This window comes from Lontra canadensis, unplaced genomic scaffold (assembly GCF_010015895.1).
Source record: "Lontra canadensis isolate GAN:19392208 unplaced genomic scaffold, GSC_riverotter_1.0 scaffold71, whole genome shotgun sequence".
NCBI lineage: Eukaryota > Metazoa > Chordata > Mammalia > Carnivora > Mustelidae > Lontra > Lontra canadensis.
The window spans coordinates 9,963,533-9,981,419 of record NW_022631065.1 but is presented as its reverse complement, the minus strand read 5'-3'; the positions used below and the strand labels follow the sequence as shown (position 1 = coordinate 9,981,419).

The 17,887-nt window shown below is 50.0% G+C and overlaps 1 protein-coding gene across 1 annotated transcript in view; it reads right to left on the bottom strand.

The window, feature by feature from the left end:
- The window catches only part of EVA1A (eva-1 homolog A, regulator of programmed cell death), a 50,840-nt gene extending 39,499 nt beyond the window's left edge, over window positions 1–11,341 (bottom strand). The window contains 2 exon segments of the mRNA XM_032880696.1: window positions 10,697–10,930; window positions 11,154–11,341. Of these exon segments, the coding sequence (XP_032736587.1) occupies window positions 10,697–10,930; window positions 11,154–11,307 (388 nt within the window). The 5' untranslated portion in view covers window positions 11,308–11,341.
- Window positions 11,342–17,887: the final 6,546 nt, after the last annotated feature.

Below are 17,887 nucleotides of genomic sequence, written 5' to 3'. Positions count from 1 at the left end.
CATTGTGTGTCCCGGAGCCAGCCACACAGTGGTTGTTGAGTTTGTTGAATAAGCAAATGACTGGACAAATTTAAAAAAAATGATTTTGCTAATAAATCAAATGCAAAACGAAAGAACCGAAGACATCAAAACTGTTACTTTCTGAACATGCAGGATCCTGCCTCTTAGACCCTTCAGGTCTCCCGTGGCCCAGAAGGGTGGATGGGCGACAGCAGCACTGGTAGCTGTGTGGATGTTTGGATCATATACAAACCCTCATTCTTGGAATCAGCATGCGATGTGTACATGGCCCTTTCCCATATCAGTAAATTCAGATTCTGCACAACTGGATGAAAGCCATATATAGGATATAGACTGAGTCCACGTTTGCACTGAACTATTCGGTATCCTGGCCATTCCTTCCTGAAGAACGTCCTCTACTCCTTGTCTATTGAGGAAAGATCAGCAAGACTCCAGGAGCTTTTTCCCTCTGTCTCTAGGGAGAGTGATCTATGTGTCCCTCACACTCATACCCAGCCAACATGTGAGAGACCCAGGTGGGACAGGATGGGGAGGGGATTAGGCTGGAATGATCCTTCCCTGGATCACTCATACCGCGTCCTCTAGAACCAAGGGAACCATCAAAGTTGAAATGTGACTCTTGAAAGACACACTATTCACTTTTCTTGACTTCAAAGTTCAAGTTCAAGCAAGTTATTCAGCTGAGTTGCTGCTGCGTGTGGGGAAAAAAAAAATATCCCAAGGTCACTTCCTGTGTGGCCTTTCTCATTCTGGACAGCATCTCTCTGAAAGCCCCATCCATAAAGGCCTTCTGTGAAGGTAAGTGCATTTCTCTGAGATGTATCCAAGAAGAGCAAAGACGCCATTTCAACCAAGGCAAATTTATGAAGTTGGCAGCTGAACCCTAATTCTAGCCTTGAGCCTCTGGGATGTCAGCACTGTGAACAAAGGCAGAGCTGAATTTCTTGTTTAAGTCAAGCTTTTAACCTTCTGTGGCATCTACCTCTGGTCTGAACAACAAAAGAACCCTATGTATTAAAACACAAAGATTGTCTTTGGCTCTAGATAAATGTATCTTCTCAGGGCCTGTTGGACCTGTGTCCTCTAAGCCTGGTAAAAAGCATTTATAAGGAAATGTCAGTCTTGTTTATTACTAAGAACTTTAGCGGCAGTAGCCAAATCACCTACAGTCATTCTAAGTGTAGAGCTGTCACCCCAGCAAATCACCTGATAATGTGTCTTCCAATTTCTATAAGACCCAAACAACTCTTTGTCTCCTTCTGCAGATTCACCTCCAGCCCTGATCTCCTTTTCCAGCGCAGTGTGGGAATGGGGAAGGGCACTGGCTTTGAAATGGACGAGAGACGCGTGACATGGGGCCCCAGTGCACTGTGCTCTCTCACAGACTATTTCAAAGACAAATTCAGTAGATGATGTATTACACATGCATCTTGATATGATCTGGATCTGACCACACGTGATGACTCACGCTGGGCCCTGTGAAAAACATTTTCTCTACTGCCCCTACCAAAAGCTAAAGATCTGAAACACCTATCAGGAGCTTCATGAGTGATTTCCAGCCATTCCCATGGAAGCTTTCCAGAACATGGGGAGAAATATTAAAAATCTGTGTGAAAAAGAAAAATGACATAGAGATACTTCTCCCAGTGTGTACAGTGCATTCACAGCCACTCTGTGGGGCCCGCTCTGGCTCCGACCCTCCCCCTATATATAGTAATGGGTCTTTCCATCTGTGAAACACTCCCTCTCTCCTGTTACTTCCAAAGCCAAGCTTCTGGAAAGAATTGCCTGTACTTGGTATCACTACCTCCTCACCTCACATTTGTTCTTTAAGCCTCCTCATCTTTCAAACTCCCCTCACCATCACCAATTGCTCCCTAATTCCCAGATCCATGGCTATTCCACTTCTTAGTGGATTTCCACGTCACTTGATGTTATAGATTCCTCCCTCCCGGACACTCTCCTCTTTCACATGGCAGTCTTCCATCTCCTCCTGCCTCTCTGCCCAGCCCCTCCCTGTCGCCTGCACTGGGTCCTCCCTTTCCCCTCCCTCAGAGGCCACCCACTCTCGGAGGCAGTCTGGTACAGACAGATAGCACAGGCCCGGATCTGACTGCCTGGGCTAATATCCCAGGTCTATGACTTACAGCTGTATGACCTCGGGCAAGTGACGTACTGTCCCTGTGCCTCCACTTATTCATTTATAAAGCAGGTACAATAATGGCCTTCCCTGGCAATGGCTGTTGAGAGGATTAAGGCACAGGAAGTACTTAGAACACACAGTATAGACTCAATAAGCATTAGCCATCATAATTCCTCTTCCCTTGCTCTCTCTCTCCTTGGGTAACTGAGCCATACCATGACTTCATCACCTCTTGTTAAAAGTTTGCCCTTGAACCTTCTTTAAGACTTCTCTCCTGGGGCCACCTGGGTGGCTCAGTGGGTTAAAGCCTCTGCCTTCGGCTCAGGTCGTGATCCCAGGGTCCTAGGATCAAGCCCCGTGTCGGGCTCTCTGCTCAGCAGGGAGCCTGCTTCCTTCCCTTCCTCTCTCTGCCTGCCTCTCTGCCTACTTGTGATCTATCTGTCAAATAAATAAATAAAATCTTAAAAAAAAAAAAAAAAAAAAGACTTCTCTCCTGAACGTCAAACCTACAAACCATGTGCCTACTAGACATGTCTCCCTGGCCATCCCTAAAATGCTTCAAGTTCAGTTTGTCTGAAACTGAGCTCATCATCCTTCCTGCAAATGCTGCTCTCCCTGTCCACTGCCCACCTCCTTCTGCTCCACCCCCTCCTCTCCTCCGCCCCCGCCCCCCACTGCCCCCCCCACCGCCTCCTCACCATAAAGTCTCCTAATGAACAGCCCCACTATCTTTCCTCTTGGCTATCCAGGTCAAAATCCCAGAGTCATCCTAGACTCCTGCCCTTCCCTTACTCCCCCACGCAATCAGTCACCAAACTCTGTCAACTTCATTGCCAAAGTATTTCTTGAGCCTGTGCCCAATTCCCCACCCTTATGGCCAATGCCTCTAGAGCCTCATTATTTCTCACCTGGATGACAATAAGTAACAATAGTTAAAAATAACTTTCACCACTATTATCACATACTGATTATGGCTCAGTCACGGAGATAGACACTTCACCTACTTCATCTACATAATCCTGAACACCACCCATCCATGATGGAGAACTTGGGAGTCCCTGTCTTCAGATGAGAAGACGGAGGCACAGAGAGGTTTAATAGATAGCCTGTTACACAAAGAAGCAAAGACGTCATGGGGCGGGGATGCAGACGGAGGTCTGTCTGACTCCATACCCCGGGCTTTTCCCCACTCTTGAAAACTGAATGGTGTCCTAACTGGTCTTCCTGCCCTCTATCTTATTCCTCTCTGATGTCTACTCTATGCCAGAGGGGTCTATTTTTACAACGAAACTCTGACTTCTCTCCTCTCTGTGAAATTCTATAGTAGCTCCCCAGTGCATACAGAATAAAATCTCAATTCTTCAGCAAGACTTTTCCTGATGTGGTCCCTTTGCCCGTTTATAGATCTGCCTCCCTTCTCTCCATCCACACTCACTCCCTTGCTCTCTTGGAGCACACCCTACCTGCTCACCTGGCAGGGCGGTACTTCTTCCTGGCCTCTCTGACTATGATGTCCTTCTTTTCTCATCAGCCTGGATCCCTCCGTCTCAGCCTCCTGGATGCATGTCCTCTTGGACTCAGCTGCTATCCAAGCCCTGTGTAGGTGCCCCTCTTCTTGATGGCTATCTCAGTGAGTGAGTCTAACACAGAATTTTAGTGGCACAACAGTCATTGATCGAGCACCTACTAGATGTCAGAGCTCATGGAAGCCTCCAGGGATTTGGGAATCAACAAGACATAAGTCCTGCATTCAGAGAACTTGCTTTAATGAGAGAGATGGATAGCAGAATACTGTATTCCTATCTCTGAGTGTCCTGTGTCCATGCTGGACTGCTGAGGCTCTTGAGCAAAAAGAGTATCTTGTTGTTCTCAGTGTCCCCAGGACCTCACACTGGTGCAAAGGGTGTCAGCAAACACTGACAGCTTCAGCTGAGCAGACAGAGCAAAGCCACAAAGCTGTCTCTGTGACCATGAAAGCCTACATCCCCAGGGACAACCTTCACTTTCACGGGCATCTTTTCCAGACTCTAAATGCCCAAGTCACTGTTTTCAGTACCTCTGCAACACCCTCACAGTGCCCCCTGCTTTGACACACAGCAGGGTCTAATGCTGGAGAACTTCCAGGCTGACCATCCCTGCCCCCACGTAACTGGACCCATGGAGAGAGGAAGGGACCAGGTCCACATAGTAGAATAGTGTCAGTACTGATTCCCCTTCCAGTGCTCATTCTGTCCACCCACAGGTTCACCAGCACATCTCACTAGAGCAAGGAAAGGAGCTGCCGTCAGAGCGTGCTCACCCAAGTGCACAAAGGATAGGAGCTTCCGGAAAATGTTGTATGTGTCTTCCCGTAAGAGACCCCTCCTATCCCTTCCCATGGGCTGCCTTGGCTTGTCTTGTCAAGGTGAGCGAGTAAAAGGACTCGTCAGCTGTGTTTGTGGAGGTGCCAGAGGAAGACAGCTTTAGGCAGACCCTTTTGATCAGGGGTCCCTGCGCAGAAACAAGATCCCCCGACATCTGTTCCCTGAGGCTACTTACTGACGGTCAGAATGACATGGGCAGAAGGGCACAGGGCAAAGGGGAAGAGGGTTATGTTACAGCAGGTGTTTTGTAAAAAGCCTTCTTTCCCATACAAGTTTACGGTTACTTTTCTGCTGAGCAGCATTTCCGCCTCCTCTCACCTTAGAGGACAAAGTGCAAGCTGCCTGGATGATCAAAGACGAGGCAAGAGGAGGAGGACACCCGTGTTGATCCCCAGAGCAGAGAGCTTACAACTGCTTCAGTCTCCCAACAAGGTAAGGCCTCAAACACCAGGCAGGGGAGAGGAAAGGGGATAAATAAGGAGGACATGGTCATTCCCACCCCCAACCCACCCCGCACAACCCACAAACCTTGTCTTGCCTTCTTGCAAACTAGATTTCCTAACCACATCTTCAAGGATCACATGACCGTCCCGAAACTGTCTGGGGCAGTGGCGAAGGGCTTGGAGTCTGGGGGCCTGATGGGATCCCAGGTTTGCCTGTCATCTGTGGGTGGGATCCCGGTTCCTCCTCCAACACCCATCTCAGAAGGTGGTCGTGAGGGGCAATGCCAGGAAAGCAAGTCAAGTCCTTATCAAGGGTACTGACACCTGCCCCAGAGACTACTATTGTCATCACCTACCAGCCACTTGCCCTGGGGTGACGCTGCTCCTCAGAAGCGACCACTGCCTCTTGGGCTCCGTCCTTGACCCTATGATGGAGCCTGTTTCTGCCCCCGTGCCTTCTCTGTCGTGGCACTAGCACACTATGCTGTGTTGGCTGGGTTCCTTGTCTGTCTCTCCATTCAGGCAAGGGCGTCTTGCAGGTCAGGATGAGTCTTACATGCTAGGGCATTCATCCACTCGTTTCTCTTTTACTGAGCACCTCCTACATGCCGGGGGGGTGGTCACTGAGTGGCGAGTAAATGAGGGAAGTCTTGGGATGACCTACAGAAACACTTACATCCAGGGTCCCATCAGCAAGCATATGTACCCATCACCTGTGGTGAGCCTCTTGCAAAAGGCTCTGGGGTCCAAGAGCACTGCAACTGTGAAGACAGCTCCCACCCAGGGAACATGGCAGCCCTGGAGTCTGATCTAGGAGGTCACATGCTGGATTTTATGTAAAACAGAGCTGATCGACAACCCCCAGCACCCTTCTCTCTCCTTTCCTCCTCCCTCCCCCACTAAGTTCAGCAATTGTTTCAGCCTTTTGGATGCTCTAAAGGTAACATTCAAAACCCAGACTCAGGAGGGGCCATCCACACAGTTCATCAGCCAGAGCTTTGAAAAGAAAACAAAACAACCCACAACCACCAATGTAGCTTTGTTTATGACTGAGGTTTCTTCGCTTACTGGAGACAGTGTCCCTCCCACAGCCCCTGGGCTCTGGTCCCATTGCCCTGAAGGAAACAGGCCAGTAGAGACTGGAGGGAGAGCCATCATTCAAAGAGTTCAGTACACCTGAGCTTAAAATTCCCCCTCCACTGTCTCCCAACAAAGAGGAACAGACTCCTGCCCGGCTGAAAAGTTAGTTACCCCCCGACCAAGGCCCCATCACCACCTCCCATCTTCACATACCTTGGTCTCTGTCAGCACCTTCCTTGGCTTTGTACCACGTACATGCAGTTTCCTGTCTGTCACACCCATGCTCACTAGTCCCCCCAAACCGAACAAGTTCCTACTTCTCCATTAAGACCCAACTCCAATATCCTCTTCTGTCAGAAATCTCTCCTCACTCCACAGTGGTTGTTGCCTTTTGGCCCCCAATTCTCAGCTCTTATCTCTTCTCCACTTGTCAAACGCTGATGATCTGTTCGTGTGTCCCTCACACATCGTGGACTATGACCGTGATGATAAGGACCATGTCCTCTTCATGTTTGTGTCTCTGGCACCCAGCACCAGCCACTCACCCCACGTGTAGTCCAAACCCACCCTGACACTTATGATCCCATCTAATTTAGTCTAAACCAAATGCCCCTTACAGCACCAAACAGATTTTCACCTAGAGGCCAACAGTGGAAGTAGATTTCACAGGGAACACAGCCCAAGACCAAAACAGGGGAGGTAGCTTTCCCCAGAACCAGACCCAAGCAGGAACGAGCTTCATGAATCTGCCTGCTGGTCAGTGACAAAGGGCTACTCAAGACGGCAGCCAAGGTGCAATGTTCTGGGCCTCAGTGAAAATGCAGGGGATGCCCCAAAGATGTTGAGTCTGACCTTACCACAGTCCTTAGCACCCAGGGGAATCTGTTTCTCAGATCAGCCAGCTGCTGGCCCGAGAGAGGTGCTAATCCCAGGAGGCAGTAAGAGTGTGGTATCTGAAAGAGGGGAGGCAGTGCTATGGAGAATCTGAGGGGTCTCTAACGGGTTGATGGACAGGAAACTTCTCACCCTGCTCTATCCTCAAAAGCAACTTTATCAGAGTATTTCTGTGACCCCTAACAAAACTCAAGGCCTTGCACATACCAGGTAACCTCATCCCACTGAAGTCTGGGGGGCAACCTGCCAAAACAAGCAAACTCAGGGGGCCGTAGCTATGTGGGTCAGCTGTGGAAGAAGCCAGAACACACAAACATGCAGGTATCTGTGCAAGGCCGTCTGGCCCACAGAGCAAGTGTCTATGGAACAGTGAGAAAGGGGCTCAGCTTTCAAAGGCAGTGCTGCATTCATGGAAATAAAAGATTCCAAGTTGGTGGAGCGACCACCTGTAAACCTGGTATCCAGTATCACACACCGCACAAATAGAAGGTTCCCCAAAACTCCGTATGGGGCATTACATTCTCTTAGCAGGTTTTGCCTTTATTATATAAACAGTCCTTATAAAACTTGGAGAGAAAGCGCACTCTGCATCTGATCAGGATAAGGTGGGGAACCCAGAGGGCGCCATTGACCCACCCATCACACATTCGTTGATGGATTGATTTCACCAGTACTTATGTACTCGCTGCACACCGCTAGGGGCCCGGTCTTGGGAAGGGCAAAGCTGGAGTCAGTTCCTGACCCCAAGTCTAAATCTCTCTCTCCCCCTGGCAGGTGAACTCCACACCCTCCTCCCCCAAGACTTCGTACTCTTCTGACCCTAACCTACTTACTTACGACTTACTACGGCTCACTTACGACTGCATTCAGCATCAAGTTCGTTGGTGATAACCCAGCACTGTGACAGAGGACTGACCCCAACGTGCTGTCTCTCTGAGGCTGGGCTCCAGGCAAGGAGGAGAGGAAAAGAACAGGAGCCGTGAAAATCATGGCACAGTCGTAGATCACAGGTATGGTAAGGGTGGGAAATCCGACAGACTTCGGCTCTTAATTAACAAGCACCACAAACCTCAGCCCATCTTTATTGAGCACTTACTCTATGGGGAGGACCAAGCTAAGGCCTCTACCTACAGAGTGTGAAGCGTGTTATGTGCCACAGTCCTCACGTCTGTGTGAGTTCTGGCCCTACCACTCATTAGCTGTGTGACTTTGTGTCAACTGCTGAGCCTCTCTCTGCCTCTGTTTCTTTGTCGGGAAAACAGGGCAATATGAGTTCGAACTTTAAAGGCTCACTGGGAGGACTGAATGAGTAAAAACATAAAATGCTAAACTCGAACCCTGTCCTGGCATGGAGCGGCAGTCAGTATTATCTCATTAGTTCGTCACACCAGTCTGCGGATGTGACTGATGATTTCTTCCTATTTTACCAAAGAAGGCTTTGAGACACTGAATCAGCTTGCTCAAGATCACAGAATTAATAAGGGGCAGAGCTGGGATTTGAACACTGGCAGCCCACAAGCTTAACCACCACCACAAGTCCAGCCCTGTGCTAGGTTCGAGGCACCCAGAGACCAGTATGGGGATGAGCAAGGGATCCCTATACAGTCACCCCTACAGGGAAGAAATATTGAAAGATAAAGGCAGAGGAGGGCCTGCGCTGGGGCAGCAGGGAGCGAGAACGCTGCCCTCGGGAGGAGACTGGAGCTCTAGCCTCAAAGAACGACAAGGAATTTGCCAAGGAGGAGGAAGGGAATTCGAGAAAGTCAGGACCCAGAATACCAAAATCCTAAGTTGGGTGGTATGGCAGGCACCCCCAGATGTGAACTCAGGCAAGGCTGGGAAGGTAAGGTGAGGCCTTACCATGAACAGCCGTGTGAGCCAATGTCGCAGGTCAGATGTGACCCTGCAAGACAGCGATTCTCAAGCCTGGGTGTTTACGAGAGCTGGCTTTGGTGCTTGCAAAACATGCACAGCTTCCCATCCCTCTGTTAGCCCCGGGGGGCCAACAACAGTATTAAGACAATGTAGTCGTAGTTTGAGCAACCGAATTCTGGCAGTGGACTGAGAGGAGATTTGGGGACGGGGCTGGTATAATCAACCAAACTGGAGCAGAGAAGAAGCTGAGAGCTGGGCATAAGAGCACCCCTCACGAACCGAGACATGACGCCAGGGTTTCTCCACCTCAGCACTACTGACATGTGGGGGGCTGGAGAATTCTTGCTGTGGGGGGCTGTCCCGTGCATTACAGGCTACTCAGCAGCATCCTTGGCCTCTGCCCACCAGCTGAACAGCATTCTCCCCCACTTACATGCCGACAGCCAAAAATGCTTCCAGACATTGCCAGATGTCACTTGGGAGGCAAAAATGGAAACCCTGGTTGAGAACAACTGCTTTAAATCCTCCCATCCCCACTTTACAGATGAGGAACTCCGGCTGCAGAAAGAAAGGTACAGGAGGGCCTCAGCCAGACTCCCAGGCTGGTGGTCCAGCTCCAGGGCCTGGGCTTTAGCCGCTGAGCCGAACTCCCTGTCCGGAAATAATTCTGGGGCAGAACTGTGTATTTTTTTGAGAGACTGGCTGATGAGAAGAGGATAAAAGAGTGAGGTTCAAAGGTGAAAACTCGGTGCTTGCCGCTGAACTGTGAAGACAGTAGGTACTAAATAAATCATCTGGGTGCGAATAAGCTAGAGATGCATTTGCTCAAAAAAGAAAAAGCCTGCTTCTCCATGGTATGAGCCAGCGGGAGATGACCGGTTCCTGCTCACTCTGGATAGAGAAAACCCTCTATACGGCTGGACATGGGATGTGTGGTATAAACCAGCTGGTACCCGATCCCAGCTGGGCCCCTTCCCAACTGTGTGGCCCTGGACACATTACTTACCTTCTCTGCGTCTCATTTTGCCCGCCTGTAGAACAGGGGGAGTCCCTACTCAGAGGCTAGATGTGAGAACTCAGGTGGTATAATAAGAGCAAGATGGCAAGCTGGCACGACGCGGTTGGCCCTCCTCTCCCTCAGAGAGGCATCATCATTACCTCCCCGCCTCACTCGTGCCCGGGATCGAGTGCTCCCCCAACTCTTTCCAATCCTGGGGAACAGGGAGAGAGCGGCAAGGAGCTGATTGCGTCCCTCTCCAACAGCAGAGCGTCCCACTGAGGCTTTAGGGGGCGCCAACAGCCTTTCCACTCCCCAGTGCGCTCTGATTTCGGGGTCCTGGGGGTCGCCAAAAGCGCACGGCGAGCTGGGTGCCTCCAAAAGGAGCGAGATCCGTGAGTTTAAACGCGCGCCACAGAAATTTCGGGCAGGTCCGCATCCGGCAGGCCTGGGCTCAAAGGCAGTTACTGCCACGGGCCGACCCGCTTAGCCCAGGCTCCCGTGACGGGGGAGGAGAGAAGCGCCGAGATTTGCGCAGGACCCGCTCTCCGAAGCCAGGCTGCAAAGGCAGAGAGCTGAGAGTTTGCGGATCGAGAAAAAGAAACCCGGGGGTGGGGGGTGGGGAGTGGGGGGCGGGTGAGCGTGGAGAAGCAACAGGAAAACAGGATGAAGAGGAGGCAAAAAAGAAAGAGCTGGGAAGCAGAGTTCCCTGGGGGACCCAGCCTACAACACCTGGGCAGGGGGTTCAGGAACAAAGCAGCGGCTTCAGGTCATAAGTGCTCTGGGTGTTTCCGAAGAGGGGGCACTCCGGGGAAACCCAGGTCGGCTGGGGATGCCTGGAGTCCCCTGCGCCCTGGGCGCGCTCTCGAGCGCTGCTTACCTTCGCCGGGGCCGCCGGCGCGCACTTCCGGGGGCTGCGCTCTGGGCGCGCCGGGCCAAGCAGGGGGACCCGGAGCCGATCGCCGAGGGGAGGAAGCAGCAAAGAGGCGCCCCGGACTTGGGCCGGCACTGACGCCTCGGAGAGAAATCCCAGTGGAGGAGCCGCTTGGGCTGGCGCCGGGCGCGGGGTCCTGGCCTCGGCGCTCACGGGCGGTCGCACCGAGCCCCGCAGACGCTGGAGCAGCGCGAGTCAGTGGGAGGAAAAGGTTGTCTCATTTCCTTCGGTCTCCCCCTTCCTCCACCCCCTCGGCTCCGGACCTGCCCTCCCTCTCCCCCGCCCCCTTCCCCAAGCCCGCGCGGCCCATGTGGGCGCTGGAAAGACGCGAAACCTGAACGGCGGCGGCGTGCGGCGCCTCCCTCCACGCCAAGTTAGTTTATGCTCCTCAACTCATGCCTGCCTCCGCGCGCTTCAGACCCTCTTCAGGGCCCCGGAAGGTTCCGGGTCGGCCGGCCGTCTCCACCCTGTCCCGGAGCTCTAGCCTTTCCCCCTGCTGGGACGAGTCCAGATTTGAAAGCAGATCTCCGAGCTCTTGCCAGCATCCATCCTCTCATTCCTGTCCCGTCGCCTGCTTTGAGCCCCTATTAAACCACCCAACCCAGACAGGATATAAGTACTTACTTTGTTAAATTTGATCGACTTTTTTTTTGTTTTGTTTTCCAGTGGGGTATTTAAATCTGATGCATAATCTGAAAGGAATGTTCATTTTGATCAGGAAAGCTGCGGAGGTTTTTGGCCTTGCTCATTCAAAGTTGAGGTTTTGTTTGTTAAATTCAGCAAGTATTTACTGAGAGCATGATCGACATTGAGCTGGGCGCTGGAAACGCAGAATTGAACCAGAAGGGCATGTTGTTCCTAGACAGTCGTCGTTGGTGACGAGTAGAAGCACAGACGAGGTCCAGGGATGCCGTGGTCTCTTACGAGAGAGGTCAGGGACAGAAAGAGTGTTCTGTGGAATAAAAACAACATGGGCAGAGGAAAGAAGGAATGAGAAAGCCCTATGAGGAGGCCATATAGCAGAGAATGTGGCCAAAGCGGGGAGCGGTGGTGGGGAAGCAGGAAAGAGAATGTTGAATCAGTCCATCAAGACTGGGTAAGAGCCGCAGGGAGCACTGGGGTGGAACTGCCAGGACCTGGTGACAAGAGCTGCCAGGGGCAAATGAGGAGAAGATGAAGGGAAGAGGTAACTTCCAGACCTCAGGCTAGAGTAAACAATGACCAGAATCCGGGATGAACAGAATCCAGGATGCCCTCTGGAATTAATACCCAAGGGTGTCCCCAGACTGGCAGTATTAACACCGATTGGGAGCTTATTAGAAATCAGAACTTGCCAGTCTCATTTGACCTACTGAATCAGAATCTGCATTTTCACAAGATCTCCAGAGATTCAAATATGCACCAGAATTTTGGAAGCACCTCTCTCTATACCAATGTCCGTATACTGGAATGACTGCAAAGCTTTAAAAACCAGTATGAGACCCCTGTCGCACCCCCACAAATGCTTATTTAACTGGTTCGAGGTGCGGCTCCAACATCAGTATTTCTGGAATGCTTTCCAGATGGTCTAATACAGTCAGAGTTGAGAACCACTGTTCTAGACTCATTCAAGAGCTACTTCATTTAACCTTGAAATGCACCTCTTCAGAAAGGAAAAGAACACCCATGTATAAATGAAAATATAAGGGGAGCTGGGTGGCTCAGTGGGTTATAGCCTCTGCCTTTGGCTCGGGTCATGATTCCAGGGTCCTGGGATCGAGCCCCGCATCAGGCTCTCTGCTCCGCGGGGAGCCTGCTTCCTCCTCTCTCTCTCTGCCTACTTGTGATCTCTGTCAAATAAATAAAATAAAATCTTAAAAAAAAAAAAAAGAAAAGAAAATATAAGACTAAGTATCTCACTCTCACACAGAGGCGACTGGTGTGCTGGAAAGGGCCCTTGTTCCCTAAACTTAATCAGGAAAGCAGATTCTAGCCTCAGATGGTCCCTAAATTACTCTCTGTACTTGGGCATGTACCCCCCTCTCAGGCCTCAGTCTCCCTATCTGTAAAAGAAACACTTGACTAACTCAAGATTCCACCCCCGCCCCATCCCCTGCTTGCGACCAGCCACAATCAGAGCTTCTCCTCACTCTCCAGCTTTATCAGCAGGCAAATGAAAGGCGATGTTGACAAGTGGGTTTTCGTGGTTTTCATCTCATGTACACCGGCCCCGTGCAGAGCCATGCACGAACACGGGGGATCCGAGGACTGTGTGCTGAGCGCAGGGCCACACACATAATTGGTAACGTGTGCCAAATATACGATTAAATGAATAAGTCCACTGATGCCAAAAGATGGTATAGACTTACCGTATTTGGCCCTAATCCATTTGTCCCTAATTCATTTGTCCCCCTAAACTGGAGGAAGGACATTTGGAAATACTCAGACCCATGAACCTAGCTTTGGATTTAAAACTATGGCTATGAAGAACTGCTAACATTTGCTGACTACTTCGTGCACACCAGGCCTTGGGCTAAATACCCTGCTTGGGGATCACCTCATTTCATGATAATGAGGAAGGTACTGGGGAGCCCCTGCACCCCAGCTGGTCGTAGGCACCACAGACATAGAGGGACGAGAGCTGCTGTCCGAGGCACCCCCCGCCTCCGGTTGTGCAGCTCAACAGAGGAGGTTCCAGAGCCCTCTTGAGGGTCTTCCATGGGTGATTTTCCAGAACATACGTCCTTACGTAGAGGGCAGCTTTGGAGTGACTGGCCCAGGGTTCTACAGAAGTCGTTGCACCCAGAGGCTATCCCAGGCAGCCCACGGGCCAGGCCTGAGACTTCTGGAAGTTGCTGGCTTCATGGCCACATGCGCACATTTGCGTGTGCGTGGGTTTTCCACGGACTAGTGTCTCAGCAGCCAGACCCCGCACCCGGCCTCTTCACCTGTTTTTCCTTTCATCCTCACAGCGTCTTGACAGATGAAATGCTCCTGTTTTCTTATTTTATAAATGAGAGTACTGAGGCATCATGAAGGGAAGCTCTCTTGGTCCCCGCAGCTCCCCGACTGCCGCTGCTACTGCTGTCCCCATCCCCCACCACCCCTGTCCCCCCTCCACTCTGCCCCTTCCAGGGAAAAGAGAGTCCTTCAAGTCCCATTCATTTGTATGGTGACACGTCATCAAAACCCTCTATGCCTCATTTTCCCACCTATAAAATAGTTGTCCGTGATTGCCTTTTTACTAAGGTCCTGTGTGTGGCTTGACATCCCACAGCCTGAGGGCAGGTGCGGGGACATAACCTGTAGACTAAGAGAAATTGAAAGTAAGTGGGGCTTCTGTCCCAAGATGAGAAGATCCAGAACTTCAGTAACAGCATGACTATCATAAAGGAGGAGATCTGTTTTCCATCTCTAGAAGGACATAATGAAAGAATAGCATTACACCTGGGCTCCTGGGGGGCTCGGTGGGTAAAGCATCAGCCCTCAGCTCAGTCATGATCCCAGGGTCCTGGGATCGAGACCCGCATTGCTCGGCAACCTGCTTCAACTCTCTCTGCCTCTCCCCCCTGCTTTCTCCCTCTCTCCCAAATATATAAATCTTTGAAAGAGAGAGAGAGAGAGAGAAGAAGAAGAGGAAGAGGAGGAGGAAGAGGAAGAGAATAGCATTAGGCAGCATTTCAGCCTTTAGGTCAGACATGAGGAAGGGGCCTGAAGCCCCCATGCTAGGCCAGGGCAGACGCTCAGTGGCCGCCTTGCAGAGCTGCTTGCAGTCCAGGAGTCCTGGACTGGCCTGAAGGGTGGAAGCGGATGAGAGCACAAGACAGGGTTGAGATCCAGAGGACTATCTGGGCAGAGGCTGAGACAGGAGGGTGTCGTGCACACGTACAGCGTCAGCTCTAGTTCCAGCCAGTAGTGGGGAGTTAGGAAAAGAAAAAGGTTCATCCCGGGAAACCAGAACCCAAAGTAACCACGGCATGGTCCAGCCCTGGGCTGTGAGCCGGGCTCCAGTGTGAGCAGCCTCACTGGTGTGGCTGCCAGCAGGCCTGTCCTCCCTGGAGAGTTCACGGGGCCCCCAAGGCACTGGGCTCAGAGCGGGGCTCCACCACCCCACACCCTGATGCTGTGGGCTATAGCTCACCCCACTCAGGACCAGGTCCCTTCTGTTAGCCCAGAGGGGATGTGGTCATTTCATCCATCAGCGAGGGGGGCTGTGGCATTCCTTTGACAACATCATGATGCCAGGATTGGGTAGGAGGATCCCTATGTCTCGGTCCTCACTGAGCCCCATTCATTCGTTTCTGTTTGGCCAGGTCCCCAGACACAATCCTGCTCCTGCCCCTTCCCAGACTCCCATCCGTGTTTCTATAACAGCAATATGACCGTTTTACACAAAGTTCACTGTGACAAATTTTCACCACTGGTGTTGCCTCAAACAAAAATACAACCTCAGACTTTGATTATCCTCATTTTATTGATAAGGAAACTGAGGCCCAACACCTAAAGGCAGACACTGAATGAAGCTGAGCTACCAGCTGACCTGGTGAGACCCTCAGGCTCTTATGGTTCTACCTGAAAACAAGCTGCAATGAGGTATGTCCAGATATGTCCTCACCCCAAACCAGTGTCCCCATGTAGCCCATTTACCTATCCATGAGCTCAGTTAACTCAAGTTCCTGGAGACCACCGGCCCTTCACAGGAAATTGCCCAGACACTGTAGACAACCTACACTTGACACTCAGACCTCACTTGGCGAGTGTTTTAAAATAACAAGCTGGGGCACCTGGGTGGCTCAGTGGGTTAAAGTCTCTCCCTTCGGCTCAGGTCATGATCCCAGGGTCCTGGGATCAAGTCGCACATCCGGATCTCTGCTCAGCAGGGAGCCTGCTTCCTCCTCTCTCTCTGCCTGCTTCTCTGCCTACTTGTGATCTCTGTCTGTCAAATAAATAAATAAAATCTTTAAAAAAAAATTTTTTTTAAATAACAAGCTGGACTTCAGACCAGACCAATTGAATCAGAATCTCGAGAGGTGGGCGTTTTTATTTTTTCTTTAACTTCTACAGGTAAGTAAAATATGCAGTCAGTTTTAAGAACCACTTTTGTCGGAAATGCAGAGACAAAATCTAGATCCTCACAGATGAGAAGTTTACAAAACAGTAAGAAACTCAGTTGAGTAGTGGATGATTTCCAAAAGTCATCAGGAAAAGGAAAATATTGAAATCACTCCCTTGTCTGAAGCATGTTAAGACAATGCCAAACTGACAAAAATCCCTAGATTTATCTCAGCCTTGAGTGAGTGAGGTCATCCCCACATGGTCAAGGGTAGGAAATCTGGTTCTGTCCCAAGAAAGTACAAATGATTGAAACCAGAATCCTTGCCCCTTCTCCTGTGGCACTGCTATTTACAAGAAGCCTTCAGAAGCCCAGCACTTATGAATTCCAGAAGTAGTAAATGTTCTCCAGGAGCGTCAGAGCAAGGCAGTCAAGTAAACCTAACAATGAAAGACAAAGGAAATTGCCTCATGGCCCAATGAGAGGCTAATGGATGTGCAGACAGAGACACCAATGTGTCACCACTAATGATGTCACTCTGGGAAAATCGGGAGGCCGAGATTCTTTTTTTTTTTAATGCTCTGCCCTATGGTCATTTCACGTTTACTCGTCTTACAAAAGTGAGCATGAAAAGAAAATGTGTACAATAATAGTTTGGAGAAGCAGGATGATTTCTTCTTTCTTTCTTTCTTTCTTCTTCTTCTTTTTTTTTTTTTTTTTTTTTTTGAACCTACTGTCTCACTTTTGCCATTACATTCCCTGACAAAGTAATGGGATATCTGAGCAGGCCCATGAATAGTTGTTTTACCAGATGGCATTTCAATTCATTCATTCCATTCCACAACAGCCTGTCGAGATGAAACCACTCCCTTGATAGTATTAGCTACTAACACCTCCCAGACACCGAATGTCGGAGAATGCAACACTGAACACGTCCAGGCCAACCTTTCACCAACTTTGTACAAGGTCTGATGGATGCCTTTAATCACCAAATCAGTCAATGTTGACGCTCATGTTCCCTCTGAAATTCTAGTTTCCAGATGCAGACAACCAAATTATAATATCCACAGTCCTGGGTGCCTGGGTGGCTCAGTGGGTTAAAGCCTCTGCCTTCGACTCAGGTCATGATCCCAGGGTCCTGGGATCGAGCCCCGCATCGGGCTCTTTTCTCAGCGGGGAGCCTGCTTCCTTCTCTCTCTCTGCCTGTCTCTCTGCCTACTTGTGATCTCTGTCTGTCAAATAAATAAATAAAATATTTTTTAAAAAATCCACATAACTGGCCTTCCTTTTCCTTTTCCCCAAGTGAAGTTTGACCTGTACACAGGCATATGAGGATATGATGGGCCCACCAGTCATAGTTTCAAAGAAATTCTAATAGAACGAAAAAAGCCCCAGGGAATATAAACTGTACACATGGGTCCCCCTCACTCCTGCCCACAGTGTGCTGATCACCTTTCTTCAAGTGCTTTGTTCTCAGAAGGGATGAGAGGATGAGAAGCGAGCATCAGTGAAGCATGGTGTCTATTCTGTTTCAAAATGGACGCTTATCTCCCATTGAATTATTTCCTCCTGGGCCCCAGGCAGAAGATTTGAAGGCTAAATACTCTTGGCTCAACCACTATATCTTATTCAGAGTACTGGAGTAGAAATCAAAATATTTCTCTAGCCAGTGGTTGCTGCCCAATACAATCTTACCTCTGATAAATGATGGGTCTTGAATCAAAACATATCCACCAGTTAAACCATAAACCTAGCTAGTATAAATTTTGCATCTTTTTCTCCCTCTGTTTTCCATAGGGAGATTCTCATGCACAGGCTGACACGTCCTTTCCATTCTTCATCTCGGCCAACAGGGTCAAATAAACATGAACAGAACTTTAATAAGTCATCTGTACCAACTCTCTCTCTCTCTAACCAATAGGAAGCCACTGTAAAAGTGAGAGGTTTCGATTATAAAAATGTGAAAAGATGGAACTATGAAGCATGTCTAAATGAAATTGCTAATAGTTAATCTTGAAGACAAGGTAAGTTAGATCTTTTGGCCACTCTCTATTTGACCCTAAAAAGTTATCTAGAAAATATATATCTTTCTACTTTTCTATTGA